This window comes from Gigantopelta aegis, chromosome 9, assembly GCF_016097555.1.
Source record: "Gigantopelta aegis isolate Gae_Host chromosome 9, Gae_host_genome, whole genome shotgun sequence".
NCBI lineage: Eukaryota > Metazoa > Mollusca > Gastropoda > Neomphalida > Peltospiridae > Gigantopelta > Gigantopelta aegis.
In genome coordinates this window covers 25,976,794-25,991,683 of record NC_054707.1, presented here as the reverse complement: position 1 = coordinate 25,991,683, position 14,890 = coordinate 25,976,794, and the positions used below count along the sequence as shown (strand labels likewise).

General features: G+C 35.7%; 1 protein-coding gene and 1 long non-coding RNA gene across 2 annotated transcripts in view; one reads left to right on the top strand and one right to left on the bottom strand.

Annotated features, from left to right (window-relative positions):
• The first annotated feature begins 3,090 nt into the window (after positions 1–3,090).
• LOC121382297 lies at positions 3,091–4,487 on the top strand. Its single transcript, XR_005959146.1, has 2 exons — positions 3,091–3,367; positions 3,489–4,487. It is a non-coding gene; the product is annotated as an uncharacterized LOC121382297 (long non-coding RNA).
• Positions 4,488–10,579: 6,092 nt separating this feature from the next.
• LOC121381507 (chromodomain-helicase-DNA-binding protein 1-like) overlaps positions 10,580–14,890 on the bottom strand; it is a 66,619-nt gene continuing 62,308 nt past the window's right edge. Inside the window, exons 23-25 of the mRNA XM_041510829.1 lie at positions 14,826–14,889; positions 13,694–13,769; positions 10,580–12,938 (exon numbers count right to left, since the gene is read on the bottom strand). Of these exons, the coding sequence (XP_041366763.1) occupies positions 12,810–12,938; positions 13,694–13,769; positions 14,826–14,889 (269 nt within the window). The 3' untranslated portion in view covers positions 10,580–12,809. The remainder of the gene's footprint in view (positions 12,939–13,693; positions 13,770–14,825; position 14,890) is intronic.

The following is a 14,890-nucleotide window of genomic DNA, read 5'->3' as shown; positions in this document are numbered from 1 at the left end:
AGCAATTGCATCAAAATTAATTATTTTAAATGGTAGAACAGTTGGAGATCACTTGGGACAGTTTACATGCCACACGTGCAATGGTCAGAGTGTTGTAGATTATGTTCTTACATCTGAAGAACTCTACAGCCATGTGAAATATTTTAATATTAAACCACTTTCATGGACATCAGATCACTGTCAGCTCTCCCTAAAACTTAATATATCAGTTAGAAACAAAAAGTCACAGGAAAATCCAAAAAAAATTCAGCCATAAATTCACGAAACGTAAACAAAGAAAATGGCACAATAATAATAGCATGTCACGTGTATACTCAGCAGTAATGTCAGATGAAAACAAAGAGGCACTCAATAGGTTCATTTTGACACCACCACCAACGTCGGATGTAGACGCAAGTTGTTATGTCAACTTGTTTGAATCTATAGTAAATGCTATAAATATATATGCTACCAAAAATCAGAATCTAAATAGATCTCTGAAGAAAAATCTTTGGTTTGACACAAAATGCAAAAATGCCAAATTGGCTATGGAATCTAATTTCAAGACATTTAATGCTAATAACACACAAGAAACAAAGCAAAATGCATTTCTGTCCAAAAAGAAATATAAGAGATTAACCCGTCATAAAAAAAAGGTCTCATAAAAGTGATCTTGTTTCAAAACTTAGAAGTATACCTAAGAATGACACAAAAGCTTTATGGCATACAATTAACAGTATCAAGGATAAAAAAAAAAACCCGAAGTGTTCCCTGATCCTCATGAATTAGTAGACCACTTAGAAAAGATCTACCAAGATCCAACAGTTAACTGTTCTTCTAATGAGGTTGATCATACTAATCTGCAGGATAACCAAGTGATTAATTCACCAATATCAGCACTGGAAATTATAGCATGTATTGAAGATATTAAGCTGAAAAAGGCACAGGGTGTAGACAATGTCAGTAATGAGCTTATCAAATGTCTCTTTCCATTAATACTAGATCATGTTGTCAAACTGTTCAATGATATATTGTCAATAGGCTATTTTCCTCCACAGTGGGCCCATTCAATAATTGTCCCTTTGCACAAAAAAGGTGACAAAACAGACCCAAGTAACCATCGTGGAATCGCTCTAAGTAGTTGTATTGGTAAATTGTTTTGCAAAATAATAGATAAACGAATTGTAGACTACCTACAACAAACCAACCAAATTGATATCTGTCAAGCTGGGTTCAGGCAAGGATTTAGAACAACAGATCACATATTTACACTAAAAACCCGGATTGATAAATATAAATGTAAAAAGAAAAAGGTCTATGCATGCTTTGTAGATCTCAAACGAGCATTCGATTCTGTGGATAGAAGCAAATTATTTAATAAAATTGCTCTTATGGGGGTTACAGGTAATGTTTTAAAAATAATCGAATCTTTATATGTTAATGTTACATATAGTGTTCAGACTGATAAAGGCATATCACAACCATTCCAATCAAACATTGGTGTTCGCCAGGGCTGTATTTTATCTCCAACACTATTTACTATGTTTATTAATGACTTCCAAGAATATTTATGTAACATTGGAGATAAAGTATCACTAGACACAATGCGCTTAAGCCATCTACTTTGTGCAGATGATCTTCTACTTGTATCAGAAACCCCACATGGTCTACAACAGCTCCTTGATCAACTAGATATATATTGTAAATGACAACAATCTTACTATTAATTTAAATAAAACAAAAATTGTTATTTTTGGTGGCCAAAGTACAACAAATAAGCTTACTTGGCATCTCTCGGGCAATAAAGTCCCAGTTGTAACAAAGTTTACATATTTAGGGGTTGACTTTACTCAAAATGGAAATTTTAAAGAATGTTCACGATCACTTTTGGAGCAAAGGACTAGGTTGTTTTTACAAGATGCAGAAAGAATTCTCAAATGTTAACCTACCAGTAGACATTTCATGCCAGTTATTTAATTCTCTTGTTGAGCCTGTCCTTTTATATGCCAGTGAGGTTTGGGGTGCCCAGTTCATATCATTAAAATATTTGGAAACTTTCCTGCCAGAGAGAGTGCTTTTAAAATTCTGTAAATCAACACTACAGGTTAATAGTCGTACCCATAAGTGGGCCTCTAGAGCTGAGCTAGGTTTGTACCCACTTCTGTTGTCTGTGGTAAAAAGAATGTTACATTTTTACTCCCATATGCAAACTACGGACAACATTATTTTACAACATGCTTTCTCTGAATGCACAAGCCTTGAAAAGAAAAATATTGGTTGGCTTCATAAATTATATTATTACATTGGTGAGTTGAATAAAAAACGAAGCACTGTCAATTATCCCATTCATCTTATAAATATAATTAAAACTACGTATCACAATATTTTAAAAGAAAACCTTATAGCTTCAGCCAAAAGAGACGGATCCAGTAATAAGATGCGAACGTACAAATTATATAAACACAATATTCAACTAGAGCCATATTTATTACACTGTATACATCCAAAACACCGTAAAGCTTTTACTAAATTACGTCTCAGTGACCACAAATTAAAAATGGAGACTGTGCGCCATACAAAACCCTTCACTCCAGTGGAAGAACGTTTATGTGACCACTGCAATGTAATTGAAGATGAATACCATCATATCATAATATGTAAGAAATATAATAGTCAACGTGTCAAATTATATGCATATCTAACTTTCCTTAATTACCTATTTAAAAGTATGAGTATGCAAGAAAAATGTATATATATTATGCAAAACCAAAATCCAGCCTGTGCTGGTGCGGTATGCAAATTTGTTCACGATTATACATGTATTGCCCATAATTAGTCCTTATTTAGTCATTTTGTTTGTTTCTTGTTTATGCATATGTTTTACATCCAGTTCCCTATGTGGAATGTTTAAATGCAATAAAGTTTTTATCTTTATCTTTTTATCTTTTATATACATATACATATATATATATATATATATATATATATATATATATATATATATAAAAAATACCGATGCTGCTACAAAGTGGGGGGTGACATGCCCCCCCCCCCCCCTTGCCCACCCCACATCCCGCTTCCTAAGCCAATGTTACTTAATAAAACCAGAACCGGCAAATTCTACTATCTAGTTCATTAACATGAACCTCGACCGCCGAGATATATATTAATGAACTAATTCTACTCCTATACTGGTTTCTCAGTTTGTGATAAAAAGAAATACCTCCCGTTAACATACAAGAAATCTATGACAAAATATCAGTATATTTAACACACACACCCCTCTCTCCGACATCACCCCATTCCCGATTTTGACGGTTTGCAGTTGTGGGAAGGTTTACGGTTGTGACGTCATAGACAATGTACGCAACGTTAGCACATCAGAGAGGTTAGTATTAAATCTATATAGTTATTATCATTTTTGTTTTCATTGTTAATATATGTATACATCTTGAAATGTTTCTTCTTCAAATTATTGTTTAAAATAGTTCATTCTGTTTGTGTTTCAGAGACAGGAAAACGTTTTGATGTTCCATTCAGCAAAAGAAGTCAACGAACTGTGTGTACTCAAAACTACTAAAGACAATTTCAAAGAATGGAGTGTACATCCAAAAACATTCAACACCAACAATCAAATGATTGTGCGGGCGCCAAAAATATCAACAAGCAAGGGACGGTGCGAACCCCCCAAAAACAACTATCAGTGTTAACCATCAAAGGATAGTACGCATCCCAAAAAACAGTTTGTATCAACAACGAATGGATGTGTGCACCAACAAATATATTCAACATTAACAAAAAAGGAAGGTGCGCACCTACAAAACAATATTCAATATCAACAATCAAAGGACAGGTGCGCACCCCGAAAACATTCAACATCAACAATCAAAGAATGGGTACGCACCCCAAACACATTCAACATTAACAATCAAAGGAAGGTGCGCACCCACAAAAAATATTCAATAACAACAATCAGAGGAAGGGTGCATACCCCAAAAACATTCAACATCAACAATCAATGAATGGGTACGCACCCCAAATATATTCAACATACAAAAAAGGAAGATGCGCACCTACAAAAATAAAATCAATATAAACAATCAAAGGACAGGTGCGCACCACAAAAACATTCAACATCAACAACCAAAGAATGGGTACGCAACCCAAATATATTCAACATTAAAAAAAAAGGAAGGTGCGTACCTACAAAAAAATATTCAATATAAACAATCAAAGGAGAGGTGTGCACCGTAAAAACATTCAACATCAAAAGTCAAAGAATGGGTGCGCACCACAAACATATTCAACATTAACTATCAATGGAAGGTACGCACCCTAAACAAATATTCAATATCAACAATCAAAGGACGGGTGTGCACCCAAAAAACATTAAACATCAACAATAAAAGAATGTGTGCGCACCACAAATATATTCAACATTAACAATCAATGGAAAGTGCGCACCCACAAAACATATTCAGTATCAACAATCAAAGGACGGGTATCAACAATCAAAGAATGTATGCGCACCACAAATATATTCAACATTAACGATCAATGGAAAGTGCGCACCCACAAAACATATTCAGTATCAACAATCAAACAACAAGAATGGTGCGCACCAAAATAAATCATCCAATTTTAATAATCAAAGCATGGGAGCACACACAAAAAAACAATAAACATCAATAATCCGAGGATGCTGCGCACCCCAAAAAATATTCAACATTAACAGTCAAAGGATGGTGTGTACCCGAATATTGCCTGAAATATGTGCCCGCCCACCCCCCATTTTATAACAATTTCTGTTCGTTAATAATATATCTGTAATAAACACAACAGTGTTGTTTCTTAATCAAAGTATTTGGTGTTGGGGTTGTTTTTTCACATTGTAATTTATAATGGCCTTTTTTCTTGTTTAGATTAGTAGTAGTAGTCGTAGACGTGGTTGTTGTTTCTTTCATGTCATGAAACAACCAGTCTGGTTGAAATCAAGACACATCCGTGAAAAGCCAGCGAAACAAGAAAAAAAAAACTAGGTCGCCTTAAGATAGGGGAATAGGATGCGGTGGGTAGGTGTCCGGGGAAAATGTAGACAAAAGGGTCAGTTTCGTTCATATTCGATCCCCCCACCCACCCCCACCCCCACAACACACAAACTCCAGGTCCAGATCATGTAAGAAAACTTGGTGTGCAAACCATTAAACATAAGTGAATAAAAATTTGGAAGAATGAAAAATTATACAATACTACTTTATTAAAGTTCGTCTTTAGATATATTGTCTGTATCAACAGAGACTTGTGCAGGTGGGGGTCTGAGACTGGTGATCGAAGTCTCTAGGGGGTTCGAATCATACAGCCCCATAAATTATATTTGAAACGAAGAAATTTCGCATTGAGCTGCTCATTTCAGACTTGACGGGTAGCATCTATGACTACCCTAGTTCCGCACAAAAATAGTCATGCTAATTTTAATAGGATCCCTTACATGTTTCAAGAACGACGGTAGTTGGTAGATTGACACTAGTTCAAATTAAATTACACGAATTTACTAGCCAGATAAAAGAACATAAAAGAAACACTCACATTGATAACCAACAGCAAGACTGCTAGCATTAACTGTGGGATGAAAAGTTGGGTGCACCTCCAACTTTGACCCACTCAGATACTGTTTGGTGATAGCACATACCACAGCCTTTGATATACCAGTCGTGGTGCACTGGCTAGAACTAGAAATAACTCCAATTGGCCCATCTAACTGATCCTAGTCCGACCATGCATCAAGGAAGCACTTTACCACTGGGCTACGTACCGCCCTCTATATAATGGATGAAAACACAAACACAAAGCTCAGGGGTTCTTCACTTTGGTCTTGGCCGGAAGGCATAGTTCTGGATGAGTCTAGGGTATATTAAAAACATTTTATATTAATCTTTTTGGGCACCCGGAATTGCCCTCTTTAATCTTTTTCAATCTTAATCTTTTTAAGTGCATATAAATTGTGTAATTTTTCATTGTTTCGTTTACCTGTTTGGAAATGCCCAATCAAAAACAAGCGTCACACTAAAGTAATTAAAATTAATTTTTATTTAAATACCATAGGTTATTTCAACGACGCATCAAAATCCCCCCTATGCCTTTTTATAACTAATTCAAAATTGCCCCATTAATAAGTAAATTATCTGTCCCACACTCGACCACTGGCCATGCCAGAGACTGGGTGTGGGAGAGACGTGCCTGAACCTTAATTGGATAGAAGCACGTTAATACAGTTTACGCTACGCTACAAAGCTCAGCATATTTACATCCATTCCATCATCTAAACTGTTGGAACAATTACACTTTTTAACAACTGATTATGGATTGGGTGTGTTTTTTTTTATTATTTATCATCACATCGGTAGAGCACGACCAAAACGTTCTATTCTAATCAATAACTGGAACATCACTAAACCGGTGTAAACTTGCAGTCCGTAGGAACAGTGGTCTGCCCGGACTTAGTCTCCTAGGAATGCAGGTCCTAGGTCTAATATACCTAGGAATGCAAGTCCTAGGACTTATGTTCCTTATGAATACTGGTCTGACTGCCTGGACTTGCATTCTTGGACAATCAAAATTTAAGTCCGGTCGTACACATAAAAATTAAATTATAAATGTAAACAAAACGAAAAACAGTTTCCTTTTTGGTTTATTTAATTAACTTAGGATACTAGCGCCTCTCTTTATTTAAATATTTTCTATTTATTCCAATATTTTCCATTTATATAATTTACAAGAGTTTGTACACATTTTGTTGACCTTATTACATGAGCAGAACCAAGGTCTTTATTCATTGCGTATTGTTCCAACTAATAAATGTTTAAACATTTAAAAGTAACTCAAAAACATTTACCTTAATTCGAAGCATTACTCGCAAATAAGTATAACTTGCCCATATAATATACCAACACAATTATCTGTTAGACATTATATATTGGTATTTGATAATAATAATAATAATAATAATAATAATAATATTAATATTAATAATAATTTAACTATAAAAATGTGATATTTACGTTATATACATTATTTTGTTATTTTATAATTTTAAGTTTGTGCCCTTCTGCCAATAATGTTGCAGGCGCGTGTACATAGGGTGTGGGGTGGGGTGGCGTGTTCTAAACACCCCTCTTCAAAGCAAATTTCTTGACCTCTCCCCTGCATAGCTTACTGAACATGTGCCTGCTTTGTCAAGTTTGCTCATTTTAAAAATTAATTTGGTCTAATATATGACATATCAGACTCTAGCCTCTATGATATCTTAGTCCCAACAAACCATACCATCGATAAACAAATATGTTAAATGGTTTTCATTAATGTTTATCAATTAACAGAAATATCAATGACTAAGAGTGGGGTTTAGCAGCTCAATGGGCTACTACACCGACTAAAACAAAATAGTAATCCCTGAACAATTATCATACTGTCAATAATATGCACACACAATTTACAAAGATCCTTTTAAACAGACTAACTACTCATGACACTTTTACACCTGACCGTTTTGGTCACAATAGGCATTCAGACTCCCTTTTTGGGAGAAGGGGTGGGGGAGGCATGCTGATCATTATTGCCCGAATGAAACGAAAATGTCCGAATCTGGAACACAACGTATATTTTATATTCGTATTACTACCAAGATGCTAAATAGGATTCCAAACAAATCAGTCTGCATTTTTACATGGATTACAACTAATATTGTGAGTAAAATTATGGAAAGGCATGGTGAAGATTTTAGGCCAGCTAATTTTGCCCGAACGTGTCCATTGCTCCCCCCCCCCCCCACTGGGAGTGATCCCCCCCCCCCCCCCCCCCCCACGACTCACACCTCCACCCAGTCTCGAACGCTTATGATGTTCCTAACGGCCAGGTATAATAATACAGAGACTCTTTTCCCCAATTCATATCTTATGCTTTTTATGGTCGAAACTGCCATAAGGCAGTCAGTGATAATTAATTTCAGGTGTTTTGATGCTATTTTTAATTGTTCATCAATAAAACTCAAATTTTCATGCTTATTATTCCTGTTATTTTATATTGTAGTAACTGGTCATTATAGTACTTACTACTAGAACTAAGTACAGTACAGAAAAAAATCGGGACATTGTTCTTGGTTCGAGAATACCAGTAGGTTCGACCGTTGGGCGTTCGAGCCAATGAGATTCTACTGTATATGTAATAAGCAAACTATCGGAAATAAATTTCAAAGAACTAGGAATACTAGGATTGAAAGTCTTGTGGATTAGGAGTACCAGGAATAAAAGTCCCACGGACTTACATTCCTCGAAATGCACATCCCACAGACTTAAATTTCTAGGAATACAGGTCCCACAGACTAGGATTCCGAGGAATGGAAGTCCGATCGGACAAAGATTAGAAAATCACAATTAATCAGATTGTGACTTACCGTCAAAATATAAATTTACAAAACATATTTATGTTGGTGCATATAGAAATTGTCTTTTGTTGTTCACCAAATGTTAGTTTTTTTGGAGTTACCAGTTTTCATATATATATTTTTAAAACAATTTTGGACTACATACTGGTGTGTGTGTGTGTGTGTGTGTGTGTGTGTGTGTGTGTGTGTGTATTTCTTCGTGTTGAACACATGGACATATAGCCTACTTTATATCTGTAGTTGCTTTATATACTTTTGAAACAAGCAAGATATTCGTCCTACTTCAATAATGTAAAAAAAATTTAAGACGATGATCCACAAGTCTATGACGTAAAAAAAGAATTAAGTTGATACTCAAACGTAAAAATATTTTTTGACATGGAGATTTGAACCCAGACTAATATTAAGACTCGTACACGTATCCACCACACTACGATGGAAAGAAAGAAAGAAATGTTTTATTTAACGACGCACTCAACACATTTTATTTACGGTTATATGGCGTCAGACATATGGTTAAGGACCACACAGATTTTGAGAGGAAACCCGCTGTCGCCACTACATGGGCTACTCTTTCCGATTAGCAGCAAGGGATCTTTTATTTGCGCTTCCCATAGGCAGGATAGCACAAACCATGACCTTTGTTGAACCAGTTATGGATCACTGGTCAGTGCAAGTGGTTTACACCTACCCACTGAGCCTTGCGGAGCACTCACTCACGTTTTGGAGTCGGTATTTGGATTAAAAATCCCATGCCTCGACTGGGATCCGAAACCAGTACCTACCAGCCTGTAGACCGATGGCCTACCACGACGCCACCGAGGCCGGTCACTACGATGGAAGGCTGCCATAACCTCACTTTTTTTCTCGTGTCTTTCTGGCAGCTCGTGCAAATTGCAGAGTATAATAAACGGACATCTAATTTGCCGGACTAGTATATCTGTCACTGCTGTAGAAGGAATTTAAGTCCGGTAGGAATACAAGTCCTAGGATAAAAACAACTTAAAAATAAACCAGGAATGAAAGTCCGGGTAGGACTATGGTTCCTAAGCTATGGAGGTCCGATAGGAGTACTGTTCCTAGGAACCAAGGTCCTACGGACCTGCGTTCCTTTTACACCGGTATCATCATATCCTAAATAAATATGTCTACAGATAAAATAAAAATAGAATACAAGTGAGGTACATAATACACCCACCACGAGTTCGATGGACAAGCCACACATTATTGAATGTGTTACGAATCGATAAAGTTAAAGTTTGTTTTGTTTAACGGCACCACTAGAGCACATTAATTGATCATCGGCTATTGGATGTCAAACATTTGGTAATTCAGACATTTAGTCTTAGAGAGGAAACTCGCAATGTTTTCGTTAGTAGCAAGGGATCTTTTATATGCACTTTCCCACAGACAGGAAAGAACATATCATGGCCTTTGACACTGGTTTGAACGAGAGAAAAAACCCAATCAGTTGAATGGATCCACCGAGGTTGTTCGATCCTGCAACATAATCACCTCAGTCGATCACTAACCGACTGAGCTAAATCCCACCCCGAATTGATGAAGAATGTATGGTCTGGACAAGGAGTCCTTTACAGTGCAGCAATACGTGAGAAGTGGGTTGTGGTCACCTATATATACATGGCACGCAACACACAGCCAATCCAAGTAGGCTAGTACCTGTATGCCAGGTTTGATGATCCATTATGAATTGTTAAGAGATATATGCTCCAGAAATTAACAGTTTATGGACGTGTGGACGGACAAAGCCACACCATAATACCGTACAACTCATCAAAGACAAGATAATAGAAAATAGAAAAAAACACTAAAAAGAACACCTGCCCACTACCAACCGTGGTTGGGCTCCCTTCCATATGCTTGCGCGGGCGATCTCCTCTCCCACCCACCCACAAACCGTTTCCTGTTCTGGATGGGACTGAGAAGCCAGCGAAAGTTGACACCTGCGCCCATGACTGGCGTGCACTACAACAGGTTGTTCTGAATGTGCACGTAAAGAAAAGAAACCATAATAATTGTAACTGCCAAAATGTTATAACAATATATTTATACTTCCAATATGTTTTAAGTGCATTTACAAGTGTAAAACAAATATAACTTGTCAAAACTTTTGATGACACAAAACAGAAATCACTCAAATCAACAACTATATTTTATTACTGGATACTTATATGACAGTCACAGAATGATATAAAATAAAAATGAGATTTGTGGTTGAATGATAATAAAAGCATGGTGCAATGATACAAAGGTAGCATGTAATACATTGAAGATACATGTACATACACGTGTTGATTTAAAGTGATACAACATACAGAAATTCACCCTAAAATATATAATCCCTAATGTCACAAACGACATATCACAGCCTTTAAAGGGCTGTTCCAAATGTAAAATGTATTGTGCTGCATTAATAAACACATATTTAAATAGAAATAGAAAATTAAAAAACATTATGTACCAGTATCCAAATATATCTGATACTTACCTATCTAGCTACATGATTTAAAAAACCCAGATCGTATCCTCCCCATTTTAATCAATAAATGAATACTGTAACATGAAATAATGACAACCAATATATAGCACAGCACAAAGTACGATACCATAATCATAACATGACTCAATATACAAGCATTCTGAGAGTACTGCAAAAGCAATATATGTCCTCTAACGGGACAATTTTTTTGGTATCTCCTAATATCAAGGGTCATAACTCTGTCAAAAATGGGCAAATCACCATAAAAGTCAAACTTGGTCTGTAACAGAACATGATAAATCTATACACAAAATGTCAGCTCAATATCTTGAGGCATTTATATAAAAAAAAGGACTGATTTTTTTTTTCATATCTCCTAAGTTCAAGGGCCGTAACTCTGTCAAAATTGGGTAAATTGTCATGATTGTCAAACTTGATCTGCAAGGGTATATGATTAAACTACATTTTATTGAGAAAAAAAGTCTGAAAAACTAAATTTTCCTATTTCCGAAGTTCAAGGGCAGATGAACAGACAGATGAACAGACAGAAGGACGGAGATAAGACCTACATGTATAGTCTCCTCCGGTTGGACCAGTATACATGTAGGACTAATAAAAGCATTGGTAGGCCTAATTAAAATAGTTTACTGGCTCAAAATATTTTGACTGTAATGTGTACAGAATCAAACAATACATGGACAATAGGGAGCAGCACATAAGAGTGACGAAAAAAATACAATCTAAATTAATTTCTCCTTGATATTTTATATTGATTGGGGGAGTGGGTGTTGCAGTCCAAAATTCATGTAGTTCCAATAAGAAGAATGTCATTGTCTTTATTTTATTGTTCAGGGCTTTATAATACTATGCAGAAAAGCTGTTTTGTTCAAGAATGATGTCACACTTTCTCTTCTGTTAATGTAGAAAATTATGCATTGTATTCCAGGTTTAAATATTACAAGTACCATATCAAAATCTATCTACTGGCATGACTAATCATTATTGTATAGCTCTTCTGTCAATTAGTCACAGCCACATATACATACTGCAATGCCAGTATCCACATAATGGTAGTACATTCTTTTAATAATCACTCTTCTATGTAGTGATGCCCACAGTCCCTGTACCTTTATTCACCGATTCTACAATGCTCAACAACTCAGTTCCACTGTAATGGATATCTTGGGTGGCCAGTACAGTACACAGAAGATGAGTGGTGTGAATGAAAATCGATATACATTTGTTTTCAGTTTGTATCATATGTAGGCTTGATACAACATAGGCGTTGGAAGTCAGGGTTGAGTGGTGGGCGGTGGCACTGTCCACCAACACTACCATAATAATGCATTGGCCCTCCAGTTTAAAGGTGAATTAATATATAGTGCTGATATGTTCCAATGCCCATGTACAAATACATACATCAACAATAAAGATCACACACGCTCTGATGTTTTGGTCATATGCCTTAGTTTATTAAAATTATAAATGAGTTGGCTACAACATAAGTACTGTTTATGATATACTATTACAAAAAGATACAAGAAAATATATTACTTATACCGTAACAATGATAATTCATACATTACTGTGCATGTGTGTTAACATATTGAGTATATGAATTCTTATTGCTACGGTAACTCATTTATAATTTTGATAAAGGCCTATGTACAAAACATCAAAGAAAGAGTGTCAACTTTATTTGCTGTATGTTTTCTTTATCACTATCAGTATGGATATGACCTATATGACCTGTGGTAAAAAAAAAAAGATGAAGAAATCAGCTATGCATAAAAACTATGCATTAACAAAAAAGCACTAAAAACATAATTAAAATTGGAATGTACATCTGAGGTTTTATCACAGTTCAAGTGCATTGAGACTGGAATGAAATCAAAAGATTTCAATGTCCATTTGATAGAAGTCTGTCTCCAGTAGTTTTCCTTTTGCCAGACAATCATCCAGCCACTGGGAGTAGACAACCTGGACACTGCTGTGTTCCACTAGCATCTCTTCAATAGCCTGGCATAAAATACAAATACATAATCTTAATTCGCAACAATAGAGAGGAGTGTTTTATAAAGTTAGCAATTGTTCTGTTTAATAACACAACTAGAGCACATTGATTTACTAATCATCAGCTACTGGATGTCAAACATTTAATAATTCTGACATATAGTCTCAGTGAAAACCTGCTATGAGAACTTAGAGAAAACCCCCCCCCCCCCCCCCCCCCCCATGTAAGCAATCTTTCAACAATGCACTCAAAACATTTTTGTTTTATTTTTATGGGGTCAGTCATATGATTAAGGACCACAGATACTGAGAGAGCAAACCCACTGCCGCAACTCCACGGACTACTCTTTCGTTTATATGCACTTTCCCAGAAACAGGACAGCATATACCATGACAATTGATATGCCAGTCATGGGGCAATGGTTGAAAAGTGGAAAAACTAATGGGTCCATCTATAGGTGGATCAATCACCTCAGGTGAGTGCTCTACCCACTGAGCTAAATCTCACTCCCAACACTTTCCAATAGACAGGACAGCACATACAACAGCCTTTGATATACCAGTTGTAGGGCATTGGTTTGGACGAGAAAAAAATCCAAGTAAGCGAACTTTCAACACATTTGGATGAAGTTACAATAGCGTGAAACAAGTCTGTGATGCTAAAATTGAGAAAAACTCATAAAAATAGACTACAGTCTCGAAAGCTGTTACTTCTCAGAGGTAAGTGGGTTTTTAATAATTATGTTGATCAATACACTCACCTCTTTATCTGCATCCGTAGTTGTCACTAGATGAGTTGTACTGGACTGGACAGACGTTGTAATATCACCATCATAAGTTTGAATATTAAGGAAAAGAAAATTAGATAACAAAAGAGAGCTACTTACATGTTTTTCATTACATTTGTCATGGGCATTACAACTTAAACTTTAGTCCAATATTATAGTGCTATTACAATAAAACTCAACTGCCTTTCCACTTTGCACTACACTATTCATTATCCATTAACCAAAAATGAAATCGAAAACATTTGTTTTAAAATGTGGATTTTGAGTCTTCTGAGGTAATATTTTTTTAGTTTATTTACAAATTACTGGCATCTGGATTGGATTGAATTGGATAACATATTAACGTGCCTATATCAAATTAAGGTTCAAGCACATCTTTCCCAGGCATAATCTCTGACTTCTCCAGTGACTGGGTCTGGGACAGAAATGGGGGGGGGGGGGGGGGGGGGGTGAATTGGAAATGGACAGAATTTTGGAATAGATATACATGTATCTATATATTATATATATATTTTTAATTAAAAAGTTAACCAAAAATAAAAAGAAATCGACTTCTCAGCAGAATATTTATATAATTTGGAGCATTTTAGGACAGTGGATCGAATCTGAATAAAAAATCTTTGATTAATAAAACTTAAGCTATTATGCTATAGGGTGTCAAACAATTGTAAAAAAATAAATGAATCGATGATAAACATCAATTTTAAATTAAACACAGTGTAAAGAGCTGTGCAAAGTGTAAATATTGCAATAATTATATTACAATTTCAAATAATTAAATTTCCTTTGCGTCTATACACATTACGGCAATCGGATTGGTCCAAAGGTGCTTACTTTTTTTCGTTCATATCTCGATGAACTGAAAACATTTAAGCCATGCCTACTAATAACCCACCAAAGCATCCCCCAAATCCACCCAACCCCCCCCTCCCCCCAATCCACTTTTGTATGACCCCCTACGCGGAGTCATACAGTGTGCAAAAAATAATTGCAGTCAATTCTTAAGTATATAAATATCCCAGATAAGTACATTAAAATTATGAATAAACTTCAACATGTACGAATTTCTAAATAAGTTGTGGGTGGTTTAAACTTGAAAGGATATGCGACAATGTATCGTTTGTATCTCTTGATATCTTCTTGTGGTATGTTATAGAAGAAGACTGTTAC